The 21,631-nt window shown below is 49.2% G+C and overlaps 1 protein-coding gene across 2 annotated transcripts in view; it reads right to left on the reverse strand.

The window, feature by feature from the left end:
- The window catches only part of klf7a (Kruppel-like factor 7a), a 30,235-nt gene extending 9,681 nt beyond the window's left edge, over positions 1–20,554 (reverse strand). For both annotated transcript variants that reach the window (XR_003889357.1, XM_003978317.3), the window contains exons 1-2: positions 20,189–20,554; positions 2,207–2,828 (exon numbers count right to left, since the gene is read on the reverse strand). Coding sequence is in view for 1 of the 2 variants with exons in the window: in XM_003978317.3 (XP_003978366.1) it covers positions 2,207–2,828; positions 20,189–20,290 (724 nt within the window). In the remaining variant the exon portion in view is untranslated. The remainder of the gene's footprint in view (positions 1–2,206; positions 2,829–20,188) is intronic.
- Between the last annotated feature and the right edge of the window lie 1,077 nt (positions 20,555–21,631).

The raw sequence follows: 21,631 nt of genomic DNA on the forward strand, positions 1-21,631 counted from the left end.
GGAAAATAAAGTTTACGCTGCACAGTAATAAAAGTCAGTTATTTTGAACGGCTGAGAAGAGAAGCAGTAATCGGAGACAGCCGGAGTGAAGCACACACAGACGTGTCGCGCAGCGATATGACAAGAGACGGAACCAGAGGGGAAAAGAGAGAAGGCGGAATAAGCCAGCAGTGCTCGTGTTTTACCCGTTCCTTCTCCCTGCCCAAAATCTAATTGTACCATTCCTTATCTGCCATAAGCCTATTCACAAAAAGCTCTACAGGGCACCGTCATTTCAACTCAGCCCGTCTAATTCCAGATTAAATCGTAGCCTTTTCTCCGCTCAGTAATTTATGGAAATAACAACTAAGAAAAAGAGGATTTGAGTAATGACATCTTTAAACTTGTCAGGATAATGGCTCAGTGAATGGGGCAGCCTGTGGCACTGCTGTCGTTCCTCTCAAGAGGGTCGCTCCACTGTACCTCCCTCGTTCCCGTCTTCATCCACTCATTGTTTCAGTCCGCGTCGCTTTCCCAGCTGTCTCTTCCTTTAAGGTGACATTTCTCCCATTAATCAGGATATCTTTCCTAGCTTGAATAACCAGACTGATGTTCTGCTGGGCTTCTAAATAAAGCACCTTAAGTGTTGAAAATGGCCACATTATTTGAGGAAACAGACCTTTTTTTTTGGTATTGTTGGTTTCTAATCGCATGTTACTTGATCAATGTGGAGAAAACCAGGTGCTACAGTTTATAATTCCAAAACTTGGATCCTTCAGTCGAACCAGATTTGTCATCTAATCAGAAGTGTTAGCTTATTGGATTAAGCGCATATCTGGGTGACGACGTGACGCTTGACAAAATAATTGCAGTGATAATGGCAAAATAATAGCATTAATGGTTGAGTAGGCTGCGTGTTTATTTGCATTTTTATTGTAAAACTCCATCAAGGGGACCAAAATAAATGGTGCGTCCCGGTCGGTCAGGGTGCTGAGAACACAACAGGAAGAGGGAGAATAATCAGACTCTCTCTGTTGTCGTTGGAGGATAGCAACACGAAGAGGGGGCCCAACATGAGGCGGAGTTTGAAAGTTGGTTCCATTGTTTGTTCTAGCTGTACTGTTCACCCGCTATGTGTGTTGTTGCTTACTGTGCACGTCTCCCAGTTGTCATGGAGATAGAGGCCAGTCATGTGGGCCATCAATAAAACCCTGTTAACCAAACCTGAGGTTTCCGCCACTGGGAACCAAAGTACCGCTGGTGCTTCAGATTGGTCAGCTTTGGGGATCTGTCAACCAATTAGGAATTCAGATGGTAGACATCTGGAAAATTGCATCTGAGTCCCCTGTAAGTTGATTTCCCGTGATGGACGCTCTTGGCTGTACCTTCACGGGGTAAAAGCATGGAGACAGGGTGATGAATTATCAAGAGTCCGGCCTGCAGCCGTGCAGACATTCGTTTTATTGTCCCGTACAAACAATGGGTGTCTATCAGATGTCATCTCTTTATGCTCTCCAATGCCCCTTTCAGAAACAGCTCGTGTCCTCGAAAACAAAAGCACCATTCACAGCTAAATGCCCCTAATGTGTTTGTTTTGAGCGAGACCTGAAGGTAGCGGGATGCTGGTTGCTAACCTTGTTAATTAATAGCGGCACACAGTTTTTGCTTTCCCTCCTCCTTCATTACTGGAATAAGCAAACAGATGGTGCCCCCGACGACCTGCCTGGAAAGATTGTAGCACGGCATCTTTGAAAGCTGAAAATGATTATCGTAGCCTTAAAATTACCTTATTACCACACTTGAAAAATCAGACGGCCTGTAATCTCAGATTGTGAAGCGCACGGAGGACGGCACGGACCGAAATAAAGCAGGGAAATGGCGGCCTATCCAGGTCAATCCATCCATCACCGTGCAGTTACTCAGATGGAGGACAGCTCCCCGACAGAGGTCTGAGTGGTTTGGGATTGAGATGGAAGAGTGGGAGAGTTATAGCTCCTGCCCCCCCCCCCCGCCCCCCCCCCCCGCCCCCGTATGTGAGAAGAACCCTGTCAAGGAGGGTCTGGCCTGGTTCGGTTCAGTGAAAGTACTTAGGTAGAAAAAGAGCAGGGGGTTGCCAAAGCTAGCTGGATTTAATGCTAGTTCTCATGAACTGGACAGGATACGGCCTAGATCGTGTATGTCTGATCAAAAATAGTAGGTCCCTCAAGTTGACCGCTTCAACTCTTACCTGTATGTGTCCTCTGATGGGCCTTTAGGTGGGAGCTCTTGGTGTACACCTTCCGGCACCCATTGAACTGACAGCGATGGATCCTCTTTTTGTTCTCCGGTAGCTCCCCGATCATGCACCCTGCCCCCTCGTCTTCTTCTTTCACTCGGACAGGGAGTGCGTGCGCCGCCACCAGCCGTGCCGCGCTGAGGCCCACCTTCCTGGCCACCAGCTTTAGGGTGAGCGTTCCATCAGCTGAAGCTGTGAGTGTCTGGTTGGGTTTGACAAGGTGCCGCCCCAGTTCTGGCGATGACGGAGGCGTCAGCGAGGTGACGGCGCTCAGCTGGGCCTGATGGACGCCTTCCACAGCCTCAACATTTTCCAGGCCCTGGGCCTTGGGTTTGAAGTCTTTTTTCATGACGCCAGTGGAGGAGTGATTCTTCTGTGCTGGGCAGAGGACCACTGGGGGTGGGCTCGGGGGTTCGGGGATGCTGGGCAAGCTGGGAAGCAAGGTGTCTGATAACTCCTCCTCAGCATCTTCCTTTAGGTAGGCGGGAGTAAGCAGGCCATCCAGGTCTTGGTCAAAGAGCTCTGATAGACGCTTGGGCTCCGTTTGGAGGTAACGCTCTAGTTCCAGGCAGGTCTGCAGGAGAAAGAAAGAGGACCAAGATCAGAGTTCAAATGTCTTTACATCAGCATTTAATGTGGCTAAACAATATTGGATTTTTTTTTTTTACAGCAGGATAAAAGTCAACTGACACCCTCGAAGTTTCAATAATTTGCCTCCTGCCACCGTGTGCTAACAGAACCATAAACGACCGGCTTAGGGAGCTAAAATCTTGATTGCATTCGACACTTTCAACAGCCATCGGATCCTCAGATGTGCCTTCAACAAGGAGCTGAGGGAATGTGCAGCGTGCCATCCGCTCACCCAGACACGCAGCCCTGCCAGCTGTCGCACGCACGCAGGAATCCTCCAAGATGGCCAAGATTACCTGGCAGCTCCAGCAAGACGGCTGATTACACACTGATTGATTGTGTCCGCTGTGGCTCAGATGCAGGAGAGGAAGTCCTGAACCGCACAGAACTCTGATCAAACAACATTTTATCGAAGCTTTGACGAGCCCTGCGTGCACCGGCCTCCACTGAGCCGGTAGAAGATTTATTCAGCCGTAGTTATGGTCCACTTCATCCCTATTACTCCAAACGCCTCTCCCCACGGAGGGCAAATAAAAGCCTACATCCCCGATTTGTGTGAACGGGCATCCTGAGAAGTCTATTACTTCACAACAAACTGGCTAGACCCAGAGAAGCGAGGGGGGATGGAGACGCTCCATGTCCAAGGATGAAGCTATTACATGTGAACGGACGGCGCCGGTTTGATCCCGCCGATCGTTGGGTTTCACTTGTAGCCGTTAACCCGTTGTGACAGCTGAGATGCAGGCTAGCGGCTCTGCTGGGTGTGTGCTGCTCGCCACTTCATTTGTGTGTAAATAGGCACTGACAGACAGAGTGGCTGGTTCCATTATCAGGAATAAGCCTGTACAGACACATCAGAGACTTTTACAGTCTCACAACCCCCCAACCCTTTTATCAGTTACACCAGCTAAAAATAATACCGGGCTTATTATTTTTATTTGTTTTTTTCGAGGTTGGTGGTGTCTGTTGCTAGGGGACTGTGAGCATTGTCTAATTCCAGGACCGGTTTCTTTCTTTCTGCCGCATTTTCTTCTGTTTGACTCATTCCTTGATGGAGGCCTTCATGTCACAATTAACCTTTGAAAAGATGAGTAGATGCTGTATCAGAAGAAAAAAAAACGTGGCTGCACTCTTTCTACCACTTCACCTGTTCCTCCGCCTCTTTTTTCCAGCCACTTTGTCCCTGGTGGGGCCAAAAATCTTGTTGGTGAAGCAACATTTTAAAGATAGGAATGTGTCAGATCATCTTGGCCCCCTGTCCCTGCAGAAGTTAGCTCTGTCTTTAAATGTGACTTTAGTCGGTAAATGTGCGACGTTTGGGTCCACGTTCCCACTGCTGCAATAAAAACGCCCCATTACAGCGAGAGGATGGAGAAATGTACAGAAAAGACACCATAAGTGTAAAAAATTCCGTGGGATTGTTTGAGTTTTCCATGGCTGTTGCTGTAGCGACTGTGTGAATTCCTGGAGGGACCGATTACCCTTCTGCAGTTTCTTCCAATTTTGCCTAAATCACAATTTCCCGACCATTTATTTCTGCTTTTGTTCTCATTGCCGTCTCCTCCTCTCCCAAGGTAAGGACTAATTATCCACTAAATCCAGCCAGTTAAGGGGGACTTTATTCAGCAAAATGCTTATGACTGCAAACTGAGGTGAGCGTGTGAGGTAGAGATAGTTCAAGGAAGTGGAAAAGAGGATAGAAAAGGATAAGTAGTGGGGATGGGGGGCGCGGAAGAAGGTGAAGTAGAAGGGGGAGGGAGGACAGTGGCGGTCGGTGCAAGGTGAAGGAGGCAAGCGAGGAGAAAAAGTGACGGAAAGGTGTTGACTTCATTTTCCCCGCAGGGGGTGAATCCTTTTTGGAAGTGTGACATTTGGCATAACAGGATCCTTTGGAGTAGTAAGCCGCCCACACACATGCACGGTGCACACACACACACACACAAGGGTTCATACACACTAAATGTTGGGTCCGGGCACATGTGCACATACTGTAAAGTTATGGGTGCTCGACAAGGTAAGACGGATAAAAAGAGGCTGCAGGTGAGGGGGGTGCTGGGTAGGACGGGTTTATCCTCAGCCCTTTCTATACATCTTTCTCCATCCGTCCATCAACCCCCCCCCCCCCACCACCACCACCATCCTTCTCCCCCAGGTGGTGACATTAACATTGTAAGAGAGAAGGTCATGCAGTTGATCAGCGGCTCCTGTGTGTGTGTGTGTGTGTGTGTGTGTGTGTGTGCGTGCGTGTGTGTGCAGTGGGCGTGCCTGCACTGTAAAATGCTGCATGCGATTATGCCTCTTCGACTGCATGTGCATATAATTTTGCAAGTGCACATGTGAGCAGCATAATTATGCTGCTTTGTGTGCAATTATGCAGCTCTGAGTGCGTGCGCGTGTTTGTGTGAACACCTACGCGTGTGTTGATGCCGTGACCTGAAGTGAGCGTTAGACGCACGGCGGCCGTACGTGGGCGCGCATTAGCATGGAAGCAACAGCCAAAAGCGTCGCACAATAGCCAAGATAAAGGGGAGCTCATGGCCCGCTTCGCTCCTGTTTGGGCAAATACCGATTTGGCGAGCCAACATCAATTGGCCGCGCGTGGAGCCAGGGTCCAACTCCTGAAAGGCTTTTGGGATGATTCGTCCATGCGAGCCAGGATAAGCTGAGAAAATCCAATGGCTGTTCCAACAGCTCCGTCTCCACCTCCAAACTGCAGGGGAAATTGCTTCAGCGGCGCAGTGTGGCGAGGTGACCTGGGACTGCGTTTCGACCCAGATTCCGGCAGAGAGAGAGAGACGCATCACCAGCGGGAGTGCCCTTGCGGAGCGTTTCTGGGTCCATTCCAGGGTTTACCTGACTGATGACGGACGGAGCGGGAATCAATCATTTTTGCTTAACATTGCAAAAGAAAAGAAAATGCCGCTCGACCAAAGTGAAAGTTTCAAAGTTTGTGCAGTTTTAGGGGTTGGAAGAAACAAAGAAGAGGCAAAATCAGAGCATCGTGCAACTTTTGAAGGAGGGTGACATCAGCTGGGCCCCTTTCCTCTCGATGAGGTCAAATCACTTGAATCTTTCTGTCTTTATTTCTAAAAAACATTAGTCAATGACAAGACACAAAGCTCTCTCTCTCCAGTCTTCACCCTGTCTCCCCCCTCCTCGAGGCTCATGGCCTAGCAGCTGAGCCTCTCACCCCGTCACATTTAGCCTTCGCCGAGCCATCAAAGCACAGACTGCCTCCTGACTGTTAGCACCCCGCTATGTTGCTAATAAAAAGCCTGGGACATAAATATGAACTGAGCATGCATAATGCCCTAAAGGAAAGCCCAAAACACCACTAAACAGATAAATGTAATGGGGCGGACACGGCTCATTAATTTCCGAATAAGCGTGTTTGGTTTATACAGATGAGATGATGGAGACAAGGTGCTGTGAATCATACTCACAGCTGATGCTAGTCGGGTTGAAAAGGGCAGGGCTATATGGAGGCCCTGAGCTAGAGGGGGCGATACGGCGCTATTGTTAAGCGCGCAGAGGATTGCGGGGGGCTGTCACATCTTTTCAGAGGTGACCCTTGATTCCCTGCAGCTCCATTCTGATTATAAATAGATTGAAGCTAAGATTTTAGATCCCAGAGATCTTGATGAGACTGTTTCTATAAAAAAAGAAGTAAAGATTTCTTTCTGACTTGATTAGCTTGATAGCTTGGTAGGTATTGACCAGCTATCAAGTATGCTGCTTTCGTATGTTACAATGCTAAGATATGGTTGCCAAGGCATATTTAGATTATTTTTCCACGCCTAAGTGACCAGCTATTTATTGTCCGTTGCATGTTTTTATTTCGCGTAGCATCACTGGGCTAGGCACCAGTTTCAGGGCGCCGAACTGTGATGCTGATTAAAATCACTTTTAAGAAATTGATCAGATGCAAAGGTGAGCAGACGTAGCCTAAGATGAACTGAGGGGGAAAATAATGATAATTTTTTTCCACTTTTGATTTCAGTTTTGTGAAGCACTTTATCGTCTCCGTTTGCAGCCGACTTTATTAGGATTTGTTCTTCAGCACCTCATTTTTCCATTTAAGTAGAAAAGTTTGCACGAACCCTCAGCTAGCTGCGTAAATGAGAGTCTGAGCCTTGGTGTGTTTTAGGGCCTGTGTCTCCCATTGATCTGGGGAGTTGGGCCAAACCATCACTTTGAGGTGACAGCTAAATGACCAGTAGCCTTAGGCGGCAGCCATCTCCCCAACAGCCTTTGTGTGTTTGTGTCGCGGAGCCTAATCGATACGAAATGATACCGCGCAGAAGCTCATCAGTGGTGGCCGTCGCACCTGACAGGGACTGTAATCTATAGCATCGCTGAGCAATACTTACACAGCAGCCACGAGCACACACACCAAATCTCCAAAAAAGCACCCCCTCCCTCCCTTCTGGGGCTTTTCCTCCTTCCCGCACGCTAGCTAAGATCTCCAACCCGACTCCTTGGAGAACAGGTTGGCGTCATTGGTGCATCCCAGTTGAAGACGGGGGAACTTGCCCTGCGGGGGCAGGAGGAGGGGAGTGGCGGTGATCCCGTGGTTGGGGTGAGGTAATGCTTCATTTTGTTCAGCCTGAATAGCACAGCCCCCTCGATTCGCCCTGGTAGTCTCAGCGGAGGTGGCAGCATGGGGCTCAGCGTTTGGCCAGGAGGCATCTTTGAGCTGTTAATGCCCCAACGGGACTCCGGAGCAACAGAGCAGAGGGGAGACACAAAGAGAGAGAGCTGGAGGGCAGAGACACAGCTAATTTATAATAGAGAAACAGAAGATGCAGTTGGAGATGAGGAGATTTTTTGGTTTGAAACGTCTCAGCTTTCCCCATCAGCAGGCAAATGGAGGAGCATATCGCCTAAACGTCCCACTATGTACCAAAATATACCATATATAGTTCATACTTTAGGCAAAAAAAGGCAACATGTTTTTGTGCCTATCCAGGGAATGGGCCTGTTTTCTGTAGGAACATTTAAAAAATGCTAAGTACTACAGTTTTACTGATGAGGTGGGTTCAGTGGGAAAGAGGAAGGAAATGGACCAGTTTAATGGGATGCTGAGGCTAAATGGGCTAGCGTAAGTGGGATATGTGTATCTTTACACACACTGTGAAATCGTCATTGTAAATTAATTTGGGGTGTATTTAATGGCGTGTGTTAGGACCAGTTTGGATCTGGCCTACAAGGTGTCAAAATCTGGTATGTTGGGATCGTTTGGAGGAAAGTTTGGAGTTGGTTTCAGAGGTGAAAACGCCACATCTTCCCACCTGCCGACCAAGACGAAGAGGAAAAGAGTAATTCCCTTCATCACTGACTTGTGGTTCCATCTCTGCAGGCAGCTGAGCCTCACCTAGCTGCAGATAACGTGCCTCGGAAACGGCTTAATTACACACACGGCCTTATCAGGCGACATTAGCCTGGCGGTAATAATCAGGGCTGCCTTCAGACCCCCCCGTCGAAGCCTGGCAACGCAGCACCTCCAGGCATTTTTACACAGTGCAGGTTTCAAGCTGATAACAGACGCTGACGCTTGTTAAATCACAATCTGCTGATGGCGTTTGGGGGAATGATGCACATTTTGCTTGTAAACCCCACAACTTCCTCGTGCACAGTCAGTTTTTCTTTGGATGGATGCACTAATAGATATTCGGGGTACTTTAAGAAGTCTTCAGGCAGCAAATCCAATTCTGTTTTGTTGAATTATTGCTTCAATTTACATTTTATGCACTTAAATTGTCATTTTTAATTCAACGCGGGAATTGAACCTTTGCCAAATACCAGTTGGAGCACCTGAGAAAGAACCGCTGCGGCGTGCGTGAGACACGCGGCCTGTTTGGTGTGGCGGATCTTCAAAAGTGGCTTTCATCTGGCAGGAAAGCAACAATGATGGAGCACTCAGACGGCCAATCCCGGTGACCTCTGCTTAATGGAGCAGAGAGACATTCCCATTGCTTTCTGTGACAGACACATTGGATAACACAAAGATGAATCGCGCCAGATCCTCCGTTTTTTCGCAACAAGGCTGCCGATAACAGGAACAAGCCTTGCTTGGGGTTCCAGCACCTCTTCAACCGCAATATTATTACAACCTTGGCCTTCCTGAGAATTCCCCAAGAGTTTTCCCAATAATATTAGGATGCTTGCTGTGGACAAGGTTTGAGTCCAGATGTCCTCGAGCCAGACTGTCGGACATCAGTCCCCTCTCTGGTTTTTCCCTGAAAAGGATGCTTCGATCGTTGCTTCTATATGTCCAGCTGACATACGGTCCGCCAACAATTCAGTGCACCATAATCCATCCTTTCATGCAGACGAAGCCACGCGTGTCTCCGTCAAGTGACCAAAGCGGCTCGACGAGTAGCCAGATAAGACTCCTCCAGGTCTTGTGACCTTGACAGAGATACAAACACTATTAAGAGGCTCACGATACAACAAGTGTACTATAAAGAGCTCTGCCGCGCCATCTAAATAGCTTGTGACAAAGTGTGGAAAATGTCTTTGTTCTGGTATTAAGCGGAGGATTGGAGAGGTGAGGGTGAAATCGGATCGAGAGGGGAAGAGTTGAGGCATCTTGAAACTGAAGCTGATGAATGATGGGAGAGGAGGGCGAAGCTGGAGAGGAGAGAGATTCGCGGAGCATGGAGGATGTGATGAGGAGAAGGGATGGGTGGGGGATAATCCCAAAGACTGGAGCCGTGTTGCATCCGCTAGGGAGGGGAACTCTGTCTCTCTTTAACTGGATTTGGTTGAGCTGCTGTTTATCGGCGTATGAGTCGCCAAACGCTTCCTCTCAGCTGTCAAAACCATCCTAATCTAATCAGGAGACATTTCAGCCGCTCTCTTTCAACGTGTGGCAGTGCAGAGCGCACGCTGGCCGTGTTTGTGGGTGGTGCGTGGACCCCGGTTTCGCGCCAGGGTTAGCAGCTTGTGGCAGGATTTGGGGAGTCTGCACTCCGGATGTGGGGACCCCATTGTGTGTGGCAGCCTGGCTAATCTTCATTACCGCACACAATGACGGAGCAAGAGAATAGGGCCTTGGCTGGAAAAGGCAGGGCGAAACAAAAGGGCGGTGAGTGGCGATAGAGGAAGGGGTGGGGGGGGGGCACAAAATAAAGGAAGGGAAAGGCAAGAGATGAAGAGAACAGCGAAGCAGAAAAACTTTGCTTCCTTCTCATACAGTGCCAGTCTGCCAGGGGCCGCTCGGTATCCCGATCACGTCTGCAAACCGTGAAGTGCAACTGCGGCACCCGAGAGTCAGTGATTCATTCTGGTGTGTTTTCCAGCTACCCGGTAAAGAAACCGTCGCTGGTTTTACTCTGCCGGTCTGAGCAGGCGTCACGCAGCGAGGGACTATAGGGCGGAGGGCTGTGTCTCCTGCTAGCGCCCTACGCGAGCAACAGTGGTGGAAAGGTGGATTAGAGAAACTGCAGATTCAGACCAGCATGGGCATCCCAGTTAAATACCCCAGAAAATATTGACAGTCAGCAGAGTGCAGACATCATTCTTGCAGTTTAATCATTCACTTGTTGCCTGGTAACCTCATTAAGTGTTGCTCTAAAAGCAGAAATGAGGATGTCGAATTAAAAAAACACACCATCCAGCTTTTGTTTGATACCTAGCGCGATGCTTTGTGGCATGTTTATGTTTTCAAAGCGTTTTCTATGGCTTATTATCAATAGATTGAGATTTCCCTTGCATCCGTACACCCGTGGACCCACAGCCTTTGGGAACGGGAAGGTGGGACGCCGTCTTTTCCGTCGTTAGTCCCAAAGTGATGCTTTCAAAACAAACCTGAGCGACAAAGATTAGCAGAAGCTGCTTAAAATATTGAAAGATCTCTCAGCCGCCGCTCCTGCTGTAGGCTCTCCACCAAGAGATGGTGTAGCGAGCGGGGGTTGGAGAGGAGGGGGGAGGGTTGCTTTAGAGGAGGAGGGCATGGCGGCAGCCTGAACCTGTTCACCCCTCTGTGCGGAGCAGGCCGGCTCTTCAGCGGGAAGCATAAGCGCAGTGCAAAGACTTTTCACCCCAATTTCATCTCGACAACGTGAGCCAAGGAAGCGGGAGAAGCGGGAAGTGTCGTCTCGCCTCCGCCTGTGGGTGTGAGTCGCTGCCACTGCCACACCACTCCGGGTTCATGTGTAATCAGGGCCAAGGCTGGAACGCCGGGGTTCAGAATCCAAGGACCTTTTTTTCCCTACAAAGGTGGGGCGGCAGATAAATGTAGCGGATTTGAAGCCGATGGGAGTCGGTGGCAGGTTTTGAAACATAAAACAGGTGCTGGAGCACGTACGCGCCACCTGCTCCGCTGAATATTCTCGGAAAATCGTCCTTTCTGAGGCTCCTGGAGCGTCTGAGCGCACACACATAAACTCAGTAAACTCTGTGTGACGCTCCCTCTCTCTCTCGCTGCCTCATTTGTACACCAATGAAAATTATTGATGTGCTCTCTTATAAAACAGTGGCTGCTCCCTGAAGTATTCCTGGCAACATCGTGGGCTGAAAATAGCTGCCGACCCAAATAACTTTCCCCGCCGGAACGACGGAGGAGCCAGACCACAGCCACTGGGCGACCGGCTTTACTAATTGGCATCATTTTACAATGAAATAATATCTGGGGCAATAGACGGGACACAACAAATACGGCGGCGCTAAACCGGAGAGCGACGTCCAGCCGGCAAATTGAGGGTTCGGCATAAGTTATGAAGTTCCTTCTGCTGACAAACACACGAGCGGGAATCGGGTAGTGAAACATTTATGTGACACCAGCAGCTCGGTTTAAAAATGTGTAAACATCTGAAGCGAGGTTTTTAAAATGTTTATATGTCTCAACGATCCCCGCGTGAATCCTTTTAAGCGGTCGCTGTGATATTAGCATCCTCTCCTTGTTTTGCGATGAAAGCATCAACGTCGTGACAAAAAAAACAAAAAAAACACAGGAGCTCAATTTTTTCCCCCCTGTGTTTTCTCTCGGATTCATTTGAAAACAGCCAATTATCTTTGCCCAAAGCCTCGTCTTCATCATCACAAAGCTTCCACCCCCTGACCCGCTCACGCTCCTGCTACTGTACCGTATCAGCATAAACCCAGATATCTACCGGGAGTGCAAATCTTAAATAGCGCCGGGAGATCCATCGAATCATAGCTCAGAGCCAGTCATTAAGGCTAAAACACACACATACCAGAGTGGAACAATGGGAAACAGAGGTGTGCTGTCACACTGATGAATGGCTCTCCCCACAGGTCTCATTAAATCACAGAAGGGCACTTCCCAGGCCTTTCCACGAGTTAAGCAGGGTGCAGAATATCCTCCCCCATCCCTTCTGTCTGTCTGCTTTGACACTTCTACAGCCATTTTTTTCCAAGGCTGCATGTCAAAATAATATTCCTCATCCTGAGAAATCGGGCTTTCAGGCTCTGACACGCAAGCTAATCCCAATTCCAGCTGAATTGCAGTGGTTGTAGGGATACAAGTCATATCTTATTCAGACAACTTGGCACCGTGGGGGGCTCGTGGTGACGGAAACTACATGACATACCCAGTTGGTTGCAGATACCAGTGTCTTTAGGGTAATTTGAGATCCAGTTTAATCTTCCAGTGAATTTAGCATCAGCTGCTGAAAATATGTGTCGGGCCTCACATCTGAGTCCTGGCTGCAGCTTTTTACCAGCAAAACCGCACACGTATCCCATTTAATTTGACTTTCAACGACCTTCTAAGGCCCCTTTCAGGCCTACAGACCCATTTAATTATGTGATGTTCTGTCACTTTTTTCTTATTCCTAGAATGTAGCAATGCTTCGGCGAGAACAAGCACCTCATTTACTTATTCGTGCACATGATAAGAAATGCGGACCTGACATCAGACTTAACCACCAGATGGTGTTTTTGTCTTCAATGTTTTCGCTCATATCTCCATAGCAACAGAACTTTTGCACCAGAGGACCTACTCCAGGTCGTGGAAATATTTACTCAAAGTAAACCCTTTTAGCTGTTGTGCAATGGAAAATCTAATCGTTATTTATTTGACACAAAAGCTTTTTTTTGTTGTTAAGTAGTTTAACTCCCATTCCAAGGTTTCGGAGCCTGTCTGCAGTACAGAGGGGCTCAGTTTGCCGACCATAGACAGAGGTCAATGTAGACTTATCCATTAGAGACATATACGGCAGAGAATCTGAATACTGATTTATACTGAAGACATTAGCATCACAGTTGCTACAGTTGCAAGCAAACGCAGGACTGAGGGAGGGAGGGAGCTACTGAGGGGGCTAGCACCTATGAATTCCTGTAAATATTTGACTCAAAACCAGTTAATGAACACAATCCCAGTGAACCTGGTGTCTCCTGCCATGCTGGTGGACCAGTTAAGCGGCTTAAGTGATGCTTGACTCCTAAATAAATATGTGTTTTATTTAGCTTTTCTAACCTTCCTTTAGGACTTTTCTGCCTTTCTAAAGTGTAATTAAATTGAAAGTGAGGGGAAAAAAAGCACGGGCTGTGAAATAGAGCTAAAAATACACAGACGATGCCAGGAAATGGAGAGCGAGGACTCTCTGGGGGAAAGATGATGGAGGAAGAGGGTCCTGACACGGCACACAGGAGGACAGCGTGAGAGCGGTGAGCCGTAGCAGGTGGTGAAACACCAGTGGTACGGCCTGTTGGACATTCCAAGCACGGGTATGAAGGCTGGCAAACACAAGACGCTTATATAATGCTGCTAAAAGCAGCGCCACGCTAGCTTCCTCACTGTCCTCCCTGAACTGTGTGACACCTGGATGGAAGCCAAGATAACAACGTTTTAAAAAGACTTTTAAAAAATTACACTTTTCCACAAAGCCGAAGAGGCGGCACGGGTCAGTCGGTGGTGATCTTCACTGATGACCGCGTTACATCCACACGGTTTCATCGTGTGATGCGTCCTTGTGGCTGAAAGCTCGGGCCCGCTCTGGATGACAACAACAAGCAACGGTGTTTACTCTGGGCAAATTGCCCTTGTCTGTCTCCGCCCTTCGTCTGTTTTTTCCTCCTCTTTTCTCCTGCTCGGTCTTTACAGAGAATTGGTCCACATGGCTGGATCTCTGGTTTCTGGATGGCTAAGAGTCCCTCTGGGTGGGATTAGCCTCCCAGACTGACAGCTAAACAAACAAATAGGCCAAAGCCTCGTTGTCTTCCTGCTTGCCAGCGCTGCCTAGCAACAGGTAGGCAGTAAGATGGGATGTCAGGCTCGCCAGAGTGGCTGCAAAATGCCTGGACATGGTGCAAATGTGCACCCATTATTCATGCCAGTGGATTTACATTGTAAAGAGCCTGGAAGATTAAAGTCACAGTGTCTGAGTGGGCAGACATAAAGGAGACTTACTGCTCCTTTGTATTGAAGTCATTTTGGATTTTAAAAACAACACTAAAATCAAATGGGATATGAGAGAGTCCTTACGAGGAGAATCCCCCTTTCATACCCGGCAACATTATCACGCACGTTGAGGTAATGCTCACCTGTTAACGACCCTCAAACACAGGTGTGTAACTGGCTTTAGCCCGTAGCTAATGTAGGGTGACCAGGTTTGAGTTTGGGAAAAGAGGACCCTTCAGTAGAGGAGGGAGGGCGGGCATGGCTACTTTGTGAACGACACAGAGAAAAGCCATGCAAATTTGTTGTAAACATGGTTGAGTCTTAAGCAGAATAAAAATCCCAGACGATTTTGAAATTCCACCCAGACACATTTTAAGGTTTCAAAAAGAGGAGATGTCCAGGGCAGAGGAGGACGTCTGGTCTCCACATTGAAAGGAAGAGTCCTCCTGTAGACGCACACAGATCCTTCTGTTACCTCAGAGGTCCCCAGAACTCTCAGCAACAATGGATGCAAATGGGTTTGTTTACCTTCACATACAGCTGCACAATAGTCTCTACCCATACTGTGTATGCTAAGCTAACATCACGCGATGCCTCATACGTTAATGAATGGAAGTGCTCGTCATGTGATACCGGCCCTGTTTGTTGAAATGGCGTTTGATTGAAGCAATTCAACCCTGTGAAGAAGAGCAGCCTCATTTGAACAGATTTCATTTCAACGTCTATCTAAATATAGCATTTATATCGAGTCGGATCTGGTTGGGGGGCGTTTGCAAAGGTACAGTTTTCGGCGGCTGTCCCACCTGCGCCGGTGCTTCTTTGGAAGGGATGTTTCTTCAGCATTGTACCAAGCGTGTGTGTGTGTCATCTAACTTTCCCGAGTTGAACTTGGGGAAAAAAAGAGAGAGCGAGAGAGACAGTGTGGCTGACTTCAAATGGGGGATGGAGCAGGGCGAATCAAACACGGCAGCTGTGACTTCACCTCCTCGGAGTTTGTCAAAGCGAAACAGCGACAGCGAGCCGTGGGGTGAAGTAACGGAGGGAGAAACCGGCGTTTCCAGAGCATAAAACAAGAACCCTCATCTCCCTATCACTTCCTCCCCTCCCGGTTGCCGAGCCGGATGGCAGCAGCAAAGCATGTCGGATCACTGTAAGGTGCTGTAACAGCTTCCCGATTTCACCTCAAATGATGTGAAAGTCATTACCGGGCCATGTGTGCCGGCGTGAGCCGGGGAAAAAAATGACTGACTCTTTTTCCCGCTGTTAATCAAACCTGGGTTGGCGGAGCGTGCCGCAGACGGGAAGCCATACATAAAGATGTGCTTGTTCGCCGCTCTCTCCCCCTCCACCCCTCTCCCTCTATCTCCTGACAGGCCAGTCACCAGAGCATCAGACAAATGAACGTTTCCTCCGCCGCCGTCTCTTTCATCAGCACATCCAGCCTTTTCATCAACGCCCATAACGCGCTAGCAGGCGCCTATTGCTGGAAATCGCCTCTGCGCTTCCTGAGTGATGAGACAGAGGTGGCAGAGTTCACTGGGTGCTCTTATGATAAAATGGATGTTAGTGGGTCAAGGGGTCGCTCGCACATCTCATTACACAACGTACACAAACCCCAGCCCCACCCAGACCCCTCAAAAGCCCTGTCTATTCCAGGTGAATCCCCTCCCCCGTCTGGTTTTTTCTTGCGGCTGGAAACACTTAAAAGTGTCCAGCAGAGACCACGCATTGTGCATCCGTGTACAAAAGCTTTCTTTCACGCCTCACTCTGCGGGCCAGGCCGCGTCCAATCCATTCCACTCGGCATCCATCTTTTAAGATCTGCTCGCTAGTATCGGGTTAGCGCCAAGCTGGGTGACGCTGGGAGAAATCAATTTCATATTCAACATCTGAGCAGCATCAGCGTGCTCTCACAGGAATACTGTCTGGAAATTAAGAGCAGCTCTGGAAAAGGAAACTTTCCCATTGTCCATTGTGTGCTGAGAGGTAACCCTCACACTGGGAAAATGGGAAAGAGAGCTAGCTGATGCTGATCTGCAGACTTCCACGCCCCAGGCCAGTAAAGACTAGGAAACTAGGCTGTAACGTTGCAGTGATGTGGCCACACCACAACATCACGCCTGCCCTCAGATTTTAAGGTTTGAGGAAAGAGGGCTGACGAGCAGCTCTTCTGAGATAAACACGGACCTGTGGTGGGCGGTCCTCCCCTCCTCCCCTCCACGCTGAACTGTGTCCATTACAGGACTAATTTAATTTTCATTTGCATAAAATGACATCAAGCAGCAGTGAGTAAAAGGTCACAGAGAAGATATGAGGTGTGGGCCATGACGGCTTCCATCCCCGATAACAAATACATGAGTCAGTCGTCTGAACTCATTTATTCTGATCGCTGGTGCGACGGCGGTGGCTGGCAGCCGGAGCGGCATGCGGCGGCGAGGGGTGGCTGCGCCCGTTACACAACGGCCCCGCCGACGTCAGAGAGCCACAAAGCACTCGATCTATAGGAGGAAAACGGAGGTGAAATCCAACATGAGCGTCCCGTCACCGCGTAGTGCTCTGTCACAAAGCAGCTGTGGCCCACAGAGGATTGCATAACGCACGCACCCACGTGCACATCGGCGTTCAGCAACGTATGGAGACAGATTCATCCACGAGGGGCAACTTCTCTAGTAACCACAGGCAACCACAAGGTTGCCATGGTACGTGCAGAGACGGCAGCTAAGGCCCAAAGGCTCTTTTAGATGAAAAGAATCAGATCCAGAATTTCCGCACATCCGCCTACAGCTGAATGATCCCACGATCTCCACCATCCTCTTAGGTTTTCCTTGAAACCCGACCAGGAGATTTTACAGCTCTGACAACCAACCGGACAGAGTGAAGCCGACTCGGGCCACTCAGTTTCCCTCTGCCTCTTCGGCTCATCCCTGTCTGTCCATCTCTGCCTGTTTTTCTGCATGTGTACGTTACTCCTGGGGGGGGGGGGGGTTCAGGCCCACCGGACTGTGAAATATGAAACCTCGCGGCAAGAAGAATGTGCACACTCTGCAACTTCCTGCACCTCTCGGAGGTCCCGCCACTGCAGCGTGGGAGATGGGCACGGCGGCAGGCTGCAAGTGGAGAGATGGAAGTGGATGCATTTGTGCATATGGAGGTCGCGGTGTAGCGCCCTGCTACTCCCTCCATATTTAGAAAGAGACGTGCAGCGTGTGCACATATGGGAGGCCGTAACGAATGCAGAGTGCAGACATTCCGCCTGACTGGGCATCGGGCACGTATATATGTGCGCCTGTGCGTCAGACCCCTGTGGGATGATATATATGATGCCGGGTACGAAGTGCATCCTGGGGTCAATGTCAGGCCCATTTGCGGTGTCCTGTTACGTAAGGGCTGAGGATGAGGTCACATCATCGTCGAAAACTCCCCTCAGGCTGAAATTCAACCCAGGTGTTTGTGTTCTGAGGGTAAAAATAAGCCCGTTTACAGCATCCAGCGCTGCGATCTGGTGCCAAACAAGCGACTTCTGTGGGTGGGAAAATGCTAATTTAACGGGCGCAGAATTCACTTTGGGAGGACCTGGATTTCTGCACACAAGTAACAACCAGTTCTGCTTGTACCGGAGCCAGCGGGCCCGCTACTAGTTCCAAGTCTGAACGAGCGACTGTGGAGGGATTTGGACGCCAGACAGCACCATTTAGTTTGACACAATCGGGTTCAACAATGAAACAAACAGCAGCCTCAAACGAGAAGAACCAAAACAGGTTTTGTCTTCTTCGGCTCCCTGTCCCCCCATAACCAGCTGATTCATGCCTAGACAGGGGACGCAGTCATCGCGCTCGCCACTGCATCTCAGGGAGCCATTTAGGGCCCGTCACAACAATGGCCTCCTATCTCACAAGCGGAGCCCATAAAGCCATCACATCCCAAATAGCGCCTGGGATACCGAGGGGATTGCTGGAGGAGAGTCACAGCTCTGTTCTAATGGATGCTTTTGTGGAAAAAAATGGGGGAAAAAGTGCCATCTCAAACTAAGTTATAGGCTAAAAATTTCAAATGTGCAGCTCATGGGTGCCACATGATGACATGTGGTCAGCTGGAGTAAATCTGGATGCCACTCGGGGCTCATTTGCAATCTGACCTGAGTTATGCTTCGCTACGTTCTTCTAGCCGAGTAGGAATGTGAGCGCCTGCTTTAGTGACGGGTTTTTGTCGGGAAGACTTAATGGAGGAAACATTGCCGTCAAGTCGGTTTGCCTGGAAAATAAAGTTGCTTTAATCCGAAAAACTCCGAGTGGTCAGTGCAACGCTGCCCCCGCTGGACACAAAGGGCAGAGCGTCCGGTCAGTGAGGACACACCTGACGATGTCCCGCAGACCCTCCGGAGGTTCCCCTGTGATTAGATTGGGCAGATGGTGGAAACGGCTCTGGAGATGCTATCAATAGAAAGCGACCTATGACATTTAGCATCTGATCCCCCAACAGTCAGAATCTCCAAAAATCACCGGTTAAAATGTCACCGTCAGATCTGCTGCGATGTAGACAGACTGCGGCTGTTCAGTTTGGCAAAATTCATCCCAAAATGGACGCTGAAGTGAAGACAGTCAAAGAAACCTGACATTTCCAGTGGCCACAGATAAGAGCTTCTCCAGCCTGTTTGCCCACACAGGCAGCCCCCCTGCCTCTCTCCCCCCCCCCCCCACCCTCTCTCTCCTCCATTTGCATTAGGTATTGATTTTGATACAGGCCGTGGGTGAAAACACACACATGCGCACGCACACACTGCATATGGTACATAGGCCCATGCAATTTAAAAATCTCCCTGACAGCGGAGGCAGGGAGTTGGAGACTTGTTATGAAAAGATGCGTCGGTGGCTAACAGTAGGATGCCAATTAGGCTGCTTGGCCACAACGAATGGATTCACGGTCACGCACCGGTTTCTCTCCCTCTCTCTCTCTCTCTCCCTCCTCCTCCCCCTCCCTCTGTCTCCCTCCTCCCATCTTGCGCACAGAGCAGAGATGCGTGTGTGTGTGTGTGTGTGTGTGTGTGTGTGTGTGTGTGTGTGTGTGTGTGGTGGAGGGGGAGGAGGGGGGCTGAAGCTCCTCTTGCATCAACAATACCGGCATCAAATTTCCAGGCAATGATTTTTTTTTTAAAAAGAAAAGAAAAATTCCCCCCAGGCTCAGAAACATCGCGCAGGTGTCGCTGATGTGTTTTTCATGGTTTGCAGGAGGCTGCGGCTGAAAAGATTCCATTAAAATATGGAACCGTGTGTTCGGGGCATCCGCCTTGACAGGTAATTACCAATATCGACAGGTAAAAGTGCAAAAGCAGGAGGGATTTAAATAAAAAGTACTACTTCGCCGTCCTGCCGTGTAGTGGTTGTGGAAAGTGCGCCCCGTGCAGCACCATGTGGTCAGGTGGACCCACGCTTATTTCTCCATATTCCCCCACTATACATGTACAGAAGAAGTGTGTGGAGGGGAGCCAGGGTGTGAGGGAACATGCATATGACAGTTATTATTTTCCTTTTTTCCTCCCCGCCGCACTTAAAGACGGTACAAAGGCAGACATGTTCGGAAATCTATTATGAATAAGAGAGGGGACTTCTCTCGATGCGGGGGGTCGCAACTCAGCAATCTGAGGGATGCAGATGTATTATTCAAGACTAAATTCAGTCCCTATGATGAGATCCAGCTCTTCATCTTTGCAGATCGCATTTGACAGCTTTATTACACGCCGTCTCCATCCCATCCACTCTGGCAAATTGCGGATGTGGGTGATAAAAAGCACTAAGGTGCCCATTTCTCCCCTAAATTGCACACGCACTTCTGGACAAAATAAATAAAGTTGACACCTGCATTTGGAGCGCACCACGCGGAATTCAAACGACGTGAGATAAGCGCGCACGCCGTCTGCGGCGTGGCACTGAAACGCTTACCTGCTGCCAGTTCTCCTCCAGCGAAGGCATGGCGGAGAAGTAGCCGGTGTCGTGGACGAGCTGAAGTTCCTGAAAGATACTGTGGTTCGCCAACACATCCATACTGACGCTCGGTGATGGAGAACAAGGACGATCCACGTGAAATAGTGCCTCCTCTTATGGCTGTGTCAGACCTCTACATCCACTTATTTCATAGTAGTCCGTGTCGGGAGATCAGACGCTCGCTGTGGCGGCAGAAAACGTGGCGGTCAGAGTCCCCGTACCTGCGCGCATCATCAGACTCGGTGCGTAAAAGAGACTGGAGGTGATGGAGGCTCCATGCGTATCCGTGTTGCCAAACTGATAGGAGAGCCGGAGAAGGGGGGAGTGGCTCGGTAAACGGAGGGGCGTCGTTTGGTTTTGTCAATCAACTCCCCCAGTTTGACCATTAAAGGCGAATGGGCGGCGAAGGAGCCATTTGCGCGCCGGTGGAGCGTGAAGAGGCGGGGTCAGGCGCCGTCAGAGGGCGCGATTGGCTCCGGCGCCGCGTCACGCGTGCCAAATATGGGCTCCATAGGTGAGCTATTTATGGATGGGTATATTAGATTTGGGAAAAGGTCTAAAAGGCTAGTCTGCGAGGAGAAGCCGCGGAGTAAACATCAGGCGAAAGCGGCAGCTTGGAAGCGGATTTATTGGTTGTTATATTGTTCCTTCGCATGAATGTTTAATGATAATAACATGAACATGAACAGAGGCTGGAAATATGACGACTCACCACGAGTTTATAATCAACTTATCAATATTAAAACTGTTATAATCTCACCACCGCGTTCAGATCATAATGAAATATTGTCTCTATTCTTCAGCCTCACACTGGCTTCATAAAGTCCGAAGGCGAATGTAAGATACATGTGCGTTTGCAGACATGTAGGAGTGAATTAAGTCACAGAGGAGAAGCATTCTTATCACTCTACCAGGTTCTGTTATAAACATGTGTACAAGTATTTATTTAAGAGCACTATGCAGATGGCAGATACAGTATATCAAGTTTGGTTCACCTGTGAAGTTTTCCAGAATACACCTTTTACTAGTAAATTGAGGGTGTTTGTGGGTCAACTTTAAAGGTCTGCTAGAAGGTCAAGAATTGGTCAGGGTTAGTGTTTGGAATGGTTGTGGGGGGGGGGGGGGGGGGTGTTAGAGTGAGTGGCTGGGAATGGATTATGCCTGTTAGAGTCCTCACCAAGATTGTATAAATGCGTGTGTGTAGCTGCAGGACCTGCTTGGTGGTGGGAGCCCCCGTTTACTCCCTCCAACTCTTGTACAGTAAGTCATCGGAATGGTGCACATTCGTGTCGGCTCAATTGTATTTTGTCACACACACACACACACACACGCACGCACACATCCTCACCCACCTACACACACACACACACACACACACACACACACACGCACACATGCACA

The sequence above is a fragment of the Takifugu rubripes genome, chromosome 8, assembly GCF_901000725.2.
Source record: "Takifugu rubripes chromosome 8, fTakRub1.2, whole genome shotgun sequence".
Taxonomy (NCBI): Eukaryota; Metazoa; Chordata; class Actinopteri; order Tetraodontiformes; family Tetraodontidae; genus Takifugu; species Takifugu rubripes.